The 16,432-nt window shown below is 32.7% G+C and overlaps 1 protein-coding gene across 1 annotated transcript; it reads right to left on the bottom strand.

Annotated features, from left to right (window-relative positions):
- Window positions 1-14,977: 14,977 nt before the first annotated feature.
- On the bottom strand, window positions 14,978-16,221 carry LOC114371570 (DNA damage checkpoint protein rad25-like). Its single transcript, XM_028328970.1, has 3 exons — window positions 15,918-16,221; window positions 15,387-15,548; window positions 14,978-15,144 (listed from the first exon to the last, which is right to left on the bottom strand). The coding sequence occupies exons 1-3, from the start codon at window positions 16,219-16,221 to the stop codon at window positions 14,978-14,980; spliced, it is 633 nt and encodes a 210-aa protein (XP_028184771.1).
- Between the last annotated feature and the right edge of the window lie 211 nt (window positions 16,222-16,432).

The raw sequence follows: 16,432 nt of genomic DNA, 5'->3' as shown, positions 1-16,432 counted from the left end.
TCTGAAATTGCATTTTACAGGTACAATTTTGGGTTTATTGTAAAAACATAAAGCTTATATAAAAAAAAAACTTGAAAACAACATCGGTTATTAACAAAAACCAATGTTAATAAAGCAAATAACATTGGCTATTTACAAAAACCGATGTCAACATGCACCTTAACATCGATTATTTATAAATAACCGATGTTAATGTACATAGGTTAACATTGGTTATTTATAAATAACCGATGTTATATATAACTAACTACAACAAAATATGTGTATGCATGATGAACATTGACATCGGTTTTCTTTAAAAACCGATGTCAACGTTCATCATGCATACACTTATTTTGTTGTACTTCTTTGTATATAACATCGATTATTTAGAAAACCGATGTTATTGTTTTTTTGTTAACATTGGTTTTGAAAAGTTGATGTTAACAATAATACATTCAATATCGGTACTTTCAACATCGATTTTAAAATCGATGTAGAATGCCGTAAATAACCGATGTTGAAAGTGTATTTTCTAATAGTGTGAGTGAAATAAAATAAATGTGGTGTGTTTAATTAAAAAAAGATCTAATGTGATTAGGTGTATAGTTTAACTGTTATATTACCCAATAAGTTGTTCACTGCAAATTGCAGATGATCTATACACTGTGAAAGTGAAAGGGGAGGAGGGAAAGTCAAAAGAGATTGAAAGTGAGAATAAAATATGTATGATAGATATGAAAGTGGAGTGAGTGAAATTTTTTAAAAACAAGTGAGGCCACAAAATAATATTTCATCTTTAAAATGAGATAAAAGTGGTGGGAAAGCTATTAAAGGGTATGTGCCTTTGAATTTTCCCAACGCCGTCACTTTGCTACTGTTGGGAAGCAAAGGCTACTCTATTTTACTCATAACATTCTACCACTAAAAGAGTTAAAAAAGATAAATATAAAATTGATATTCTTCATTGATGGATCATAATAGATAAAAGGAAATACATTTATATAGTCCTAGATAATATTAATCCATAAATAATATTTATCTAAGTTTCAACATTATGCTATTCTAAAGATAAATAAAATAAAACTATAATTTATAAATATCTAACTTCATCCTATATATTCTTTGAGTCACTTAATCATCTTCTTTTGAGCCTCTTTGGACTCATCTTATCATTACCCATGGGTCCACATTTAACTTTGTTCTCAAGATTGGAAAATAATTGAAGATTCACACGGGATATGTTCATAATGGTGTGGATAATAAAATTTCTTTGTTGGATGGAAGTAGAAAATGAATAACGTGGAGGTGTAGTAGTTTTGGAAAATAAAATTGGTTTGTTAGCGAGTGGTTGCAGGACCTGTCGAACAAAAAGTGATGTCTAAAGTAAAAATTGAAAAATATATATTTCAAAGAATAAAGTGATATGTGAGACCTTTTAATTAATATTTGTGGTCTTTTATACTTTAAAAAACTAATAACAAATATTGATAGGCCTAAAGCTTAACCTTTAGTTATTTTATCCTTGGGTGTTGCTAGGTTCACCCAACACTATTGCTGGTGTACCCAACAATTAACTGAATGGGCAAAATTGCCCTTGTCTTAAATTTAAAATAAAAAATGTGCACCCACCCAGCCTTTTGTCTTCTTCTATCGTTTTCGATTTCTGGTCTCCTTCTTCTCCGCGCATCTTCTTCTTCAGTGGTGCCATTTTTGTGTCGTTTTCGAGCTCCATTGCTACCTTTCTGTCATCGAGGTTAGTACGACATATCTCCCCTCCCCTTTAATGGCCTTTGATGTTGTAGGTTAGACGAAGATGGTTGTAGGTAAGACGATTTAGCTCTTGCGTAGTAGGGAAAAATGGAATAGGAATGGTTTTTTGTGCATATGAAACAACTTCTTCCGTATGCGTTACTGAATGTGTAAAGTTCTTACGGAAGAAGTTCTTCCGTAAGAAAGAACTTCTTCTTACGGATGAAGTTCTTCTGTTAGAGTCATGTTATTTTTTTAAAATTGAGTTGTATTTGTTGGTTTTATATTAATGTTGTGTTTTTTAAACAAAAAAAATGTATGATTGCATGGTGCTATGAAATTTTTTTAAAGTTTAATAGTATATATTAGGTCACATTTTTGTTGTTGATGTTTTAATATATTTTCATCAAAATAGTTATTAGGTTTAGTGGCTAGGGTTTAGTTAAGGGCCAAGGGCTAACTGTATGTGGTTAAGGCATAGGGCTTAGGGGGTAGAGGTTACGGTTGATGCTAGTGCCTAGGGTTGAGCTTTGGATTTAGTTTAGTTTTTAGGATTTAATATTTACGATCATATGTAGTTAGGGTTGGTGGTTAGAGTTTAGTTTAGGGCTTAGGGGTGACATTAGGGTTTGGTGTGGGTTTAGGGTTTAATATATGTTGTGTTATGTTGTTGGTAGGTAGTTTTAGAAATTGTAGATATGTAAAGGGGTATGGTTAGTGGTTAGGGTTTATTCTAGTGCCCATGGGTTGAGGCTGGGGTTTGGTTTAGGGTTTAGGGTTTGTTTTAGTGGTTATGGTTAGGCTAATAGTTTAGTTTAGTCGTTAGGGTTTAATATATATGTTGGTATATTATTGAGAGTTTTAGAAATAGTAGATATGTATAGGTAGGGTTAGTGGTTAGGGTGTATTGTATTTGTTAGGATATAGGTTATGGTTTAGTTTACTTGTTAGGTTCTAATATATATATATATATATATATATATATATATATATATATATATATATATATATATATATATATATATATATATACGGTGGTATGCTATTGAGTTTTAAAAATGGTACATATGTATTGGTTAGGGTTGAGGCTTGGGGTCAGTTTAGTTGGGTTGGATTTTTTTAGTTGTCAGGGTTGAGCTTAGGGTTAGTTTACTGATTAGGGTTTAGGTTAGGGGATAGTTTAGATGTTAGGGTTTAATATATATGTGTGTTTGATATTGGTTGGTTTGGAAACTATAGATATGTAGTGCTTAGGGTTTAGTATCTTGTGTTTAGTTTATGTAGTGCGTAGGTGGTAGTGTTTAGGGTAATGGAATTAGGGTTTATAATGTAGGGCTGAAGTGTTTAGTGTCTAAGCTTCTTATGGAAGAAGTTCTTCCGTACGAACCTTACGGAAGAACTTCTTCCGTAAACTATTTACGAAAGAACTTCTTCCGTAAATGTAAATTATTAAATACGGAAGAAGTTCTTCCGTAAATGTAAATTACTAAATACGAAATAAGTTCTTCCGTAAAAAGCTTGCGGAAGAAGTTCTTCCGTAAAATTTTTATGGAAGAACTTCTTCCATAAATGTAAAATACCAAATACGAAAGAAGTTCTTTCGTAAGCAGCTTACAGAAGAACTTATTCCATATGTAACAATTTACGAATTTAACAGATCTACTAGAATACCATATACCCAGAAAAGCCATAAAATGTGTACCTCCGCCAAAATAAAAACACCACCGGTAAGAGTTTCACCTTCATCGAACCGCTACCTCTTGCAACACTTGCAAAAACCACCACTAACGATAGAAACCGGACCACAATGAAAGAAACAAAGCTTGAAACATAAAAGAAAACCCAAAGCGCTGCCAATTTAAAGAGAAAAAATGAAGGGGCAAAATTTGCATTTTCTAAAAGTGTCGGGTGCACCAGCAATGTTGCTGGGTGCACTTAGAAACACCCTTTATCCTTGGGTCATCCCTAAGTGGCTGGAATGGTTTTGCACTTGAAAAAGAAAAGGAATATTGATGGTTTGAAGTTTGGATGGTTGTGATTGGTTGGCAAAGAAAATCCTAGGTGTAGGTGAAAAGAAAGAAGGTTGTGTTGCAAAAGGCGTGGTGCTTGAAGAAGCATGTGGTTCGTGTATAATGAGTGCTTCGTGATGAAAACAATTGGACGGTTGAGATATTTTGGTAACAGAGGAAATGTAAGGAATGAAGGATGGGTTGGTGGGGCTAGTAGGAACATGTAACCTTGGATCCCATTCATTTGAAAAGAAAGAGGTGAAAAGAAAAAAAAGCATTAAATTAATATGGGACCCACACATTTACACTTTACTTTAATTCAAATTTTTTATTTCAATTCATTTTCTTTTCCTCTATAAATGGACCCTTGAGAAAAAAGTGTGATATTCTTTTTAAATGGAGGATGGAGATTGCTCTGAGGAAAGTGGTTAGATGGCAGCAGGTGACAAGACACTATTAGAGAGACAAAGGGTAGTATGGAGAAGTGGGAATGGATTAATCAAGATGGTACGAGGCTAACAGGGAATTGTTGGGCTCAGGTATCCATATTGTGTTGTAGGAAAATAGTGCTTTGGATTTGAATGGATGGTGGAGATCCAAGGGAAAATGATAAAGGAGGATCGAAGGGTGCATGGGTAGTTTGGAAATCATTGGATAAACGATATTGGAAATGGGAGGAGAACCATAAGGCTTGCAGAGGTGGCGATGGTATCGAGTGAAGTTGGTGGAGATCCACCGTGAGCGACAATTGCAGTTTCTGTTGTTGCTGCTGGCACTGAAGTGGGTAGGTTCCATTTTGTCTTGTTTTTATTTTATTTTGTTTGTAGAGCTCATATGGGTATGTGCTAAGTGTGAAAAATTAAGCACGAAAGTCAACAAAGAGACAAGATCACAAAAAGAGATAAGAAAATGGAAATTTTGAGCATTTTTTATTGAGCATGATCCATGCAAATCCAGCACGCCCAATATTGAACTTGCGACCATGTTGATCTAGCGTGGCCCCTATTGAATCAGTGCCCTATATCCTCGTAGAAGGTAATGCTCACCTAGCACGACTCATGCTGACCCAACATAGCTGATGTTGACCTTTATACTACAACATGTTTTAAACATTATAAATAGAAGTGTAAAAGGTCTTTTAGGTTATGCTTTATTTATTTAAGAACAATAAGAGCTTTTGAGAGGAGAACTGCACTAGAAACAATTGGGGTTTGAATCTATAAGGATTTTCGATATCTTTTATTTCTAATGCAATATTGTATTACTACTGCAAAAATAGGTTTTTAGCATCTCCCTGTTAACATCGATTTTAATGAAAACTGATGTTACAAAATGCACAGTGACATTTTTGTAAATAAAATGTCATCGTTAACATCAGTTTTAGAAAAACCGATTTTAATAGGGTGTATTTAACATCAATTTTTATAAAACAATGTTGTGAATACTCATTTAACATTGGTTTTTTAAAAATCGATGTTAAGATTCTCATTTCAACATCAGTTTTTTAAAAATCAATGTTGTGAGTGCTCAGTCAACATCACTTTTATTAGAAACTGATGTTGAGATTTTGATTTTTAAAACCCCCCTATCTCTGTCTCTTGAGCCCACTTGAAGTTCTGTTAACCTTCACTCTCTCAAAATCGTCTCTCGAATCCATGTGCCTGTGCCTCGATTCCCTGTGTCGTTGCGACTTCACTGCCCACTTTCCATTGCTTCATCGCTTGCTGTCCACCACCGTGTTGCCGGTGTTGTTTGCTTCGCGTGGCCCCTCTTTCACAATGGCCGTCTGAGGCTTCCATTGTTGTTGGAGCATATTTGAAGTGCTTAGTTAAAGGTAAACATATAATTAGTAAAAAAATGCACTATGTTAGGACTTAACATAAAGAGTATCGCATATAGAGTATCGGTATGAGGACATAGAAAAAAGAGTAATTCTAGGATTCTTTATTTTTAAATAAGTTGTTGAAAGTTATATAGTGATATACTTATCAAAAGCAAAAACTAACCATCATACGAGTTTGCATGATTTCATTTGAATATAACTAGTAGTAAAATACATCATTTGCTTGTCAAGCCTGGATTTCTATACCTCTACATTAATGGAGTATCAAGTATTAAGATTAATGCTCAAGTTGATCAATCAAGTTATACTCGATACTCAATATTAGTAAAATTGGATTATTTTTAAGTGCCCAAGAAGAAGTGGTGATGTCAATAATGTAGTTGTTAAGAGGGAACCATTGATTTGGGCTTATGATTATTAATATATCATTACTTTAAACTTTCCTTTTGTGACTATTTGATGTAAGCTCCATTGGAGCTTGTAGGCCTAGGATCTTCTTCATCAATGGATTCATTTGCTTCTTGGAAGATGAATGGCAGCAGAATGGAGAAGGAAGAGAGAGAGAAGACGCCACTTCAAGGAGAAGATGAGTCTAGAAGAAACTCACCACCATAGGAGGCCATGGATAAGAGCTTAGAGGAAGAAGGAGATGAATGAAGGGAGAGGAAGAGAAGAGCACGAAATTTTGTGCTCTAAAAGAGCTCTGAAATATGAAGTTTAATTTTCAAATGATCAAAGTTGAAAAAATGCACACACATAACCTCTATTTATAGCCTAAGTGTCACACAAAATTAGAGGAAAATTTGAATTTCTATTCAAATTTCACTTGAATTTGAAATTGAATTTGTGGAGCCAAATTTTGGAGCCAAAATTTCACTAATTATGATTAGTGAATTTTAGCTATGGTTCAGTCCACTAATCCAAGATCAAGTCCAAGATTCTCCACTAAGTGTGCTTAGGTGTCATGAGGCATGTAAAGCATGAAGGACATGCACAAAGTGTGACTATATGATATGGCAATGAGGTGTAGCAAGCAAATGCTCACCTTCCCCTCTAAAATTTAATTGGATTGGGCTTCTCCCAATTCAATTAAATTTATTTCTCAACACACACATCAAATATTCACTTAATCATATGAAATTACAAAACTATCCCTAATACAAAAACTAGTCTAGGTGCCCTAAAATACAAGGGCTGAAAAATCCTACATTTCTAGGGTACCCTACCTACATTATGGAGCCCTAAATACAAGGCCCAAAAATAATGAAATCCTAATCTAATATGTACAACGATAAGTAGGCTCATACTTAGCCCATGGGCCCAAAATCTACCCTAAGGCTTATGAGAACCTTAGGGCTTTCTCTTGCATCTCTAGCCCAATATTCTTGGAGTCTTCTATCCAATGCCCTTGGGGAGTAGGATTGCATCACTATTGATATGTTGGAATTTTATGATGTCTGATTAAGGTAGAGTTCATTTTAGACATAAAATCTAAATCTGTCTAAGACATATGCTAAATATGCTAGATAGAAAGGAAAAATGGATTACAATATATACATACTTGGATTCAATCTTTAGACACAAAAATGTTGTATATTAAATCCATACTAATTTAAGTTTTATTACCATTGAATTCTAGTTAATTGATTATTTCATATTGTTAAGTCTGGTTGCCTCTAAGTCATATTGGACTATACCAAATAATTAAATTCCTAAGGTTTTGATGTTAACAAAGTATAAATTTTATATGTTAACCTTTCATGCTTAAGCTACAAGTTTATCTATCTCTATGGGATACAATAAAAAAAACATGAGTAAAAAGGCTCTAAATGTAGCTAAACTGTCAGTTATTTTATGATACTACCTTAGTGTCCAGTCCTAAGAAGACAAGTGCTTCAGCACTTGGCTCACAATAAAAAGGTAATGGAGTAGTTACTCAATCCTCAAGTACTGAAAGTAATCATCAAAAAGTAATGTCCATAGGTCTAGTAAGCAATTCATGTATAGCAAACAAAAGGGAAGATTTGAATTGTCTTTTGCTGCAATTCTTAATTCCCTTTGTCTTATGTTGTTAACATTATATTTGATTTGTATGTTGAAAGTCAGCTCTGAGCACAACGCGATATTGACAAGTTGTACTTCTCTAAAGATATGTTGCAGAAAGTGTTTGTGACCCTCACACTATCTCTGCATAGTAATGATCTCGTGTAAAGCGCCCAATCTATTAGACAATGACAAGCTGGGATCTCTCAATGGATCAAAGCTCTGAAGTCAATATAAAGATTGAAGTTGTTCGTGTTAAAATTGTTGAATCACAAAAGAATAATCTAAGTTAAACGGACAAAGTGTTGTAATGCTGTCAGTTTTATTAGGTTAAATAAATTTAAGTGAACAGTCTTTGAGTGATTAGAATACATTTTCTATCAAACATCCATTGTTTGTTAAAGCCAAGAGTGGCTTAGTGACAAAGAATTCTTGGGTCTTAATCTCAGGGGGAGATTAAGGGTAGTGCCAAGAGTGGCCTAGAGAGTAGTCGTTGTAGCCAGAAATGGCATAGAGAATACTTGGTTGTAATCAAAGATTTGATTAGTGGATGATAACTGCTAATTATGAGTATATTTTAGGGGTTAAATTATAGAGGAATTTGTAATTTTTCTCTTATAATTTTTCCTTTTTGAGCAAATAATTGTTAAATTAACATCATTTAAGTTTTTGTATAGAGAATATTAAAAGTGATGTATTTATGAAGCTTAGTGAATAAAATAAAGCCCATAAAAGCAGGAATAATTAAGGAAATCAGAGCTAATTGAGGAAAGAAAGACTAATTGAGGAAAGCAGGGCTAATTAAGGAAATAAGACTAATTATTGAAAACATAATAATTAAGGAAAGCATGATTAATTGAGGAAAGTAAAGGCAGACTTAGTGTAAGAAACCAACTAACTACACCTATAAAAGAAGAAGGAAAAGACACACAAAAATTCCAATAGAATACAATTCCTTATAGAAGGAAAAAGCTAGAAGAAGGAGAAGTAAACAATGAAAGTCATTCATTCCCTCCATTCCCTTTCTTATCTTATCCCCTTTACTAAATATTTTCCTCTTGCAATTGTAAAGCCTCCATGAAAATGAGATGCTAAACCCCCTTTATTGGGAACTTGGCAACCAACTACTCTTGATGTAATTTCTCTTCCTATCTATTTATAATATTACATTTGCATTATCCTTTCTTGTGCTTAATATTATTACTTTTGGCTTGATCACCCATTTGCATGGTAAGTTTTAGGGGTAGCGTTGGGAAATATTATTTTCTAATAGAATTGAGAAATAGTATCTAAATAAAATTATCACTAGGGATAAGTTGATATTTGTTTAGCCTGTTATACATCTCTATTCTTAATGTAATTTACTATTTTAGCTCTGCAAAGGGATTTAGGAGAGAAATAGATAAATTAGACTCTTTCGTGTGGAGGACCAAAGTTAGAATATACTAGTAGAGGCAGGTGTAAATTGAAATAATTATAAATAGAGAAAACTAATTAACATTACATCAAAGAGTAGCTCTGGTAGGCTAAGTTTCCTACATTCTCATCTTCTGAATTTCCTTCTACAATATTATTGGATTTTCTCATATTTTTTTGTCTTTAATTAATTAATTAATTTAAATTCATGTTTAATTCTTTTTCTTATTTGATTTAATTTTCAGCAATTTAATTTACTGTTTGTTACAACCTTTTCAAGTCTTTTTATTAATCAAATATTCATCTACCTAAGTACAAACAACGTCCCTATGGATACGATACTCGAGCTTTCATTTTAACTTTACTACTTGGGATGCATTGGTACACTTGTCAATCCATTAACAGTGAAACCCTTCAAGTTTTCTTTACTGCTTCTATATAACTATTTTCTTTGTATAAGTTACGTCTACACTACTATGTCCAAGCTTTGTGAACTGGTTTTTAAACACAAAGTGATTTTGAACCCCTTGGACGAACCTCATCATCCATTGATATCTGTTTGAGAAAAACTTTCAAAATTTTCGAAAGACTAAGTTTTATCCATCACACTATTCAACCCCCCCCCCCCTTCTAGTGTGTTTCAGGTAATTCAATTGGTATCAAAGCTTAGCCTTTAGGTTGAGCTCTTGACAATGTAGAGGAAACAAAATTCCTGAAAATGATGGAAGAAGGATTTGTTGTGAACAAGTCTCCCATGTTCAAGGGAGCCAACTATGAATACGGGAAGGAAATAATGATTGCCTTCTTTGAATCTTCTCACATTGATATGTGGGATGTTGAAGAAAAGGGTAATCACATTCCTTTATGTTAGACAAGTGGCCTCAGATATCTTAAGAAGGGGGGTTGAATTAAGATATTGCAAATTATTTTCCCAATTAAAATTCTATTACAATTTCAATGCAAGTTACAAGTTCCCAAAAAAATGAACTCTTAAATAATGATTCAAATAGAACAATCTGAATATAAATGTAAAGCAATAATAAATAAACGAGTTTAAGGAAAGAGAAAGTGCAAACTCAGATTTATACTGGTTCGGCTACACCCTTGTGCCTACGTCCAGTCCCCAAGCAACCCGCTTGAGAGTTTCACTATCTTGTAAAATCACTTTACAAGTTCTGAACACACAAGGACAATCCTTTCTTTGTGTTCAGATTTCTTTACAACAAGAGACCCTCGGTCTCTCAATCCCCTTTGAGAATTTAGATAGAAGAGAAGAATAAATCTCTCTTGAAAGAGATAGATTGTACAATCTGAGCACTCAATTAATTCCTTATCGAATTGCAAGTGTATTGGCCAAGAAATTCTTAAGAGGATAAAATGTTTTTGCTCTTTGAGAGAATAAGACATTTTGTTATGAAAAACTCTGAGCAAATTCGTGTTCCAAGTCACATATAAATAGACCTTTTGTGGCCATGTAAAAACCATTTGAAAAGATGTGACTCTTAGAAATAATTTTCTGAAAATCTCCTCTGGTAATCGATTACAGGATTTGTGTAATCGATTACATGTTTTAAAATTTGAATTAAAACGTTTATTAACTGCTGGTAATCGATTACCAATATTGTGTAATCGATTACACAGTCTAAAATTTGAATTCAAATTTTAATAGCTGTTGTAAACCATTTTTGGCCACTGGTAATCGATTACCAGAGAGTAAATCTCTTGAAAAAAACTTTTTAACTTAAATTTCTTGGACAAACCTTTTGCTATTTCAATTAGGAATTCCCTTCCTAAAATACTAGAGATCTTCTTGATGTTGTATCTTGTATTCTTGAATCATTGTCTTGAATTAAACTTGAGAAGCGCATTTTCATCAAATCATCACGATCATCATCAAAACATCAAAGACAAAGGCTTTGCTTCTACACTTTAGATTCTCAAAAGAATGAGATCCCTAGGAAAAAATGGATGGATGATCATAACTCCAGATTTCTTATCAATTCACGTGCAAGGAATGCTTTATTATGCTCTCTATCACAAGATGAACATTCCTAAGTAAATAGCTTCAGAAGTGCTAAACAAATATGAGACATCTTAGCCATTACCTACGAAGCATCCTTTGAGGTAAAACGTAACAAGTTGAGCCTCCTAACATGTAAGTATGAACTCTTTAGTATGAAAGAGGGAGATTTATATTAGTAGCATAGTCAAACATGAACAAAGAGGAAGACATATGAGCAACGGAGTAGGAGAGAAACAGAAACACAAATTGAAGCCAAGAAAGTTGGGCTTGGATGTACCATGCAAGTTTAAGATTTATTATAATTTTTTTTCTTGTTTGTATAGGGACAAGGACAACATTTTGATACTAGAATTTTCATGTGCAACCTGATAATTTACATATCTCAAAGTTCTTGTCACCTAAACCATTTCACCGGCTATATACTTGGTGAGAAGGAAGTAATTGAATGAAATATACTGCCAAGTTTGTAGTTTAGTTGATCTTAATTTTAATGGTGTTGTATTGGTACCACTACTACAAAAAGGTGATTCTACATCGGTTCTTAGGCACTTTTCGTGACGGTTTTGAATCGTCTTTGTAGCCGATGTCTTAGAATTTTCTACGACGGTTTTTTAGAAACTGTCTTAGAAAAACTATATATTCTAAGACGGTTTTCAGGAAAAATAATCATTTTATAATATATAGCTTTTTTAAGACGGTTTCTCAAGAACCGTCTTAGAATATAATTTTTTTAAAAAATAAAATAAAAAAGAAATTATGATTCTAAGATGGTTTTTAAAGAACCGTCTTAGAATGTTAGATTGTAGACTGTATTTCTTTTTTTTTTAAAAAAATAAAATAAATTAAAATTATGATTCAAAGACGGTTTTTAGAAAATCGTCTTAGAATATAGACATTTTAAGACGGTTTTCCAAAGAATCTTAGAATGTATTTTTTTTAATATATATATATATATATATATATATATATATATTTAATAATATATTTTTTAAAAATTATGCTTATATTTTTTTCTAATAAAAGCAAGCAGCAAAATTTTCTTCAACCACAGAATAAGCATAAGTTTTTCAAGTAGAGTAAATTCAATTCTTATCAAGATGAACAAGCTTGGAAGAAAGACTAACATCTTTGCAACTGGACTCAATGAACATGGTATATAAACACACTTCTAATCACATTTAGAGATAAATTAATTTAATCTTTTAAATCATAATTAGTCACAAAATAAAGTTGCATGCAGTAAAACTTGGGCAAAAAATAACTGATACAATGAAAGGAAAATTAAGCCTAGGAGCTAGAATTCTTCATGTTGGAGGAGTGAAAAAAGTTTTCATGCAACTATTCCGTGTAAAAGATGGAGAGAAGTTACTAAAAGCGTCTTAGTGCTACCTATCAACCACACTTCGGGAAGCATACCTCATGCATGTGCCACAACGAAGCATGCCAAAGAGCTCCATGAGCCCATCTTGCCTAAAATTCAATAGCCACCTAAAAATTAGACATACCCAATTGAATTCAAGAGGTAGAATTAAATTGAAATATTTCATCGGATGAAAATTTTATATACTTTCAAAATTTAATTCCTAGAAATATGAAACCAATATAATCACTTATTGCTTATTAAAAATAATATATATAATGATTTGAAATTAAAAATTGAGGTGTACTTTGATATTATTATTTATGTTTTTTTTATACGTTTAGTGACAACAACGAAATTTTAATTTAAGATAATTTTGGTACAAATAATTTAAACTTCCATGGCCAATTAAGTCGACCTTAGTATATTATATTCATGTTTTAGTTGATTATGTTATGATTGGAACCAAGATTCCATCTCACAAATAATATGTTAACTAACTAAAATTTAAGCATGTTTGAAGAAAGATAGCTATATAACTTGCCTTAATATAATTATCTCGGTGTCATCATCATTAGAATGAAGTTCTGGAAGTGGCGGGTAATCATTTGGATTGTAAGGCAGCATATTATCATAAAGAAGAGAAGCAGTGTAATGTTTTTAATTATACAACCACTCTATATAACAGAACTCTACTGAAATGAATTTAATTGTATACTAGTATTATCGCTAACCGTGAAAATAAAAAAAAGGCAAAAAATTATTTCACCCAATATTAAATATAGCCCTTCATGGTTAGATTGAAACAGCCACCCCTAGCACCTAATATTAAATATAGTGAAAGATGAAAATTAAAAAAATATATATACATAACTTTAAAACTTATTATGTGATTCTTAATTAAATTTTAATCTTTATCATTCATATGTTGTTTGAGAAAAAAGATTAAAAAAAAAGTACAAACAACAAGAAAAGGATAGAAACTAAATACTTACTGCAAGTATGAGTTGGGATTGTACAAACTCATGCATGTCATGAAGGCAAGTAACTGCAAAAAAGGAAACACGCTTTCTTGACTACAAACAAAATAGTAAGAGTTTTTCTATCAGATTTATCATGATCAATTTCGTGAAGTATATATATAATGTGAAAATAATAAATCAAATAATAAATGAATAGCTGGTAATTGAAAACTTTATAAGAAATATACTTCTAATTCACAACATATATCTTAAATATTTCTTTTTAAATTTAATTTAAAATTAAAATATGTTTTTTTGTTTTTATTCTAAGAACAAAAATAAATGAAAAAAATATGAAAATGCATAATGTTTGGGGCCGAACATCCGATTTCATAATATCCACTTATAATAATACTTATAATCAAAACAAAACTTTGTAATAATACTAATAATCAAAACACCTTTGGGGCCCAACATCCGATTTCATAATATCCACTTGTCCTCAAAGTATGAAAATGCATAATGTTTTTTCTACTTCCACTCTTTTATTGCATATTTGCATGTATTTTTTACTATGGTATATAAACTAAGTCAGTATTTTTTTACTTTATAGTATAGGTTCTAGGAATTATATATAATTAAAACGTAAGAGAATAATTTAATACTAAAATTTCACAATTATATGAAGCTTTTAAGTACAAAAAAAGTAAAATTGGCAGAAACAATGATAACATTTATGCAGATAGAAAAAGAAAATTTGCAGGATGTGAAGTGATCCTTTTCTGAATATATTCCAAAAACCCCTCCTTCCGCAAAAGAAGAATAAAAATTTACTTTAAATTATATAATTCAAGCTAGTTGTGCCAACTAGAAAAGAAAGGAAAAAGAGAAGAAACTTAGCCCATAATAATAGCAGGGTAAAAGCACATAATACACAATACAAAGCATTTCCAGCCTGAATACTAGGTGGATGCACACTAAGCACTATAGACAAATCTAGCTAAGTTTTCATTCCCATCCTTCCAGGTCCTTAACACATAAACCCACCAATCAAAAAAGATGAACAAGTAGGACAAGATAACCATGTATAAACTAAGAGAGGTGTTATTTAGTAAGAAATGTAGCGGTGCAAATTTTATCAAATTTAATATTAACAAATCAAAGTGATGGATAACAATTCAAGCGAGAGAGAGAGAGAGAGAGTATTAGCTGAATTCAATAAACTTACCTTATTTAAAATTCATATGGATTCGTACATACATCTTCCGTACTAATTATCATTTTCCATAAACTAAATGGATGAAAATTAACAGTGTGCTACTATGCAAGCAACCGGATACTTAAATGACATCATAAACTAGTGGATATGACATAATTTGCACACTTTCCCTTAAGAGCCAAAACCTAGACCTTGCTTTGAAGGTCAGGTTGCTTAGAAAAAAATTAAAATATGATCATATTGGTAAAATGAGAACTCCATTTGTATGATGTTTTCATAAATTTAACAAAGATCCATCTCATTCCAGAACCAAAATGGATTAAATTTTTTGTACAATTATTATGTATTGATTTTGATCTTTTTCGTAGGCATTATGCACATTTTGATCTTACCCCAATAAGCTTTCCTGCATTCTCAGGCCTCTTTCCAACCTTCAAAGCAGCCGCAGTAGCAGCTTCTGAAGAAATTCCCGCCTGTTTTCCAATTGAAGTTAGCAGAGCAGATAAGAGGCAGAGTATATAGTTTGGTGAGGGAGCTTCTGAAAGATTTTCCCCAATGTTTAAGCTAATAACAATATAACAACTAATTACAGCTCAATCGGATCACCTAAGCTGTAAATAATATAAAAAAATTGAGAATTCAACAAAAAAAGAATATACAAATATAACTTAATAAGCCAACAAGTTTATTGCAATGCCGTTTTAGTGTACTTTCAATGAGAACAAGAGTTGCATGAAGATTGTAAATGGCGTTCTACAAAGTAAGATTAATAAGCCATACCACAATTCTCAAAAGCTGTGTCCGAAAATCCAATCCCTAACGGAACAATAGATTCTTCATCATCCACATTACTCGCGCATTCCACGTTTTCGGACTTTGGAGAATCGCCAACATCTTCCAAGAACAAATCCTTTCTTACCACTAACAGCCTTCTCACAAAAGCTGAAGCAAAAGAAATGTGCAATTTCAGTAGAAACAGTAAAAGAGAATGTGTGCAACGAAGAAACAGAAATGAAAGGGGAAAATGAAGATATGAACCAAGTTTCACAAAACGATAAATGAAAAAGAAAAGAAAAAAAACAAATGCTTTGTAGAAATGTGTGAGAAAGAGAAGAAGACTAATGCGAAGGAGGGTAACTAGCGGCATTTTGAAACCAGAGTTCATGAAAACCATTTGGTAACTTTCAACATTTTCCTAAGTGAATATCTCCCAAGTTCAATAATGGCCTGCACCTTCAAGGCTACTTCTCATCCTAAACAAATAATGCACTTCGAAAATAAAAAATAAAATCGAAAAAACCGAAAGGAAACAAAAGCAAACCTGAGCGGCTTTGTAGGCGGAGCTCTCAGCGACTTCCTTGTGGTCGGCACCGGTCTTGAACTCGGCTAGGTACCTGTGGTAGTCTCCCTTCATCTTGAGGTAGAAGACCTTGGAGTCATTGGAGGTGGCAGAGGGGATGAGGCGAGTGTCGAGGAGCTTGAGGATTCCGTTGTAGATGTTGGAGAGCTCGGCCTCGATTTTTGAGCGGTAGTCACGGATGACGGTGACTTGGTCCTTGTTGCCGCTACTTCGGCATCGTCCAGGGGATCCAATGGGCCGCGCTCTTGCAAGCATTCACAAGGGAGAGTATGGAGGACAAGGTCCAGAAGTAGCGTGGCTGCGCGATGATCTCTTCTTACTCCAACACTTTCAAACCCTAATTTTATTATATTTATTTATTTATAAAAGAAAAATACACTTATTTTAAGACGGTTTTTCAAAACCTTTTTAGAATGGTAGTTTCTAAGGCGGTTTTTATAAAACCGTCTTAGAATGATTGTATTTA

Source organism: Glycine soja, chromosome 10 (assembly GCF_004193775.1).
Source record: "Glycine soja cultivar W05 chromosome 10, ASM419377v2, whole genome shotgun sequence".
Taxonomy (NCBI): domain Eukaryota; kingdom Viridiplantae; phylum Streptophyta; class Magnoliopsida; order Fabales; family Fabaceae; genus Glycine; species Glycine soja.
The sequence above is the reverse complement of the archived record's forward strand: the minus strand, read 5'-3'. Positions and strand labels throughout refer to the sequence as shown.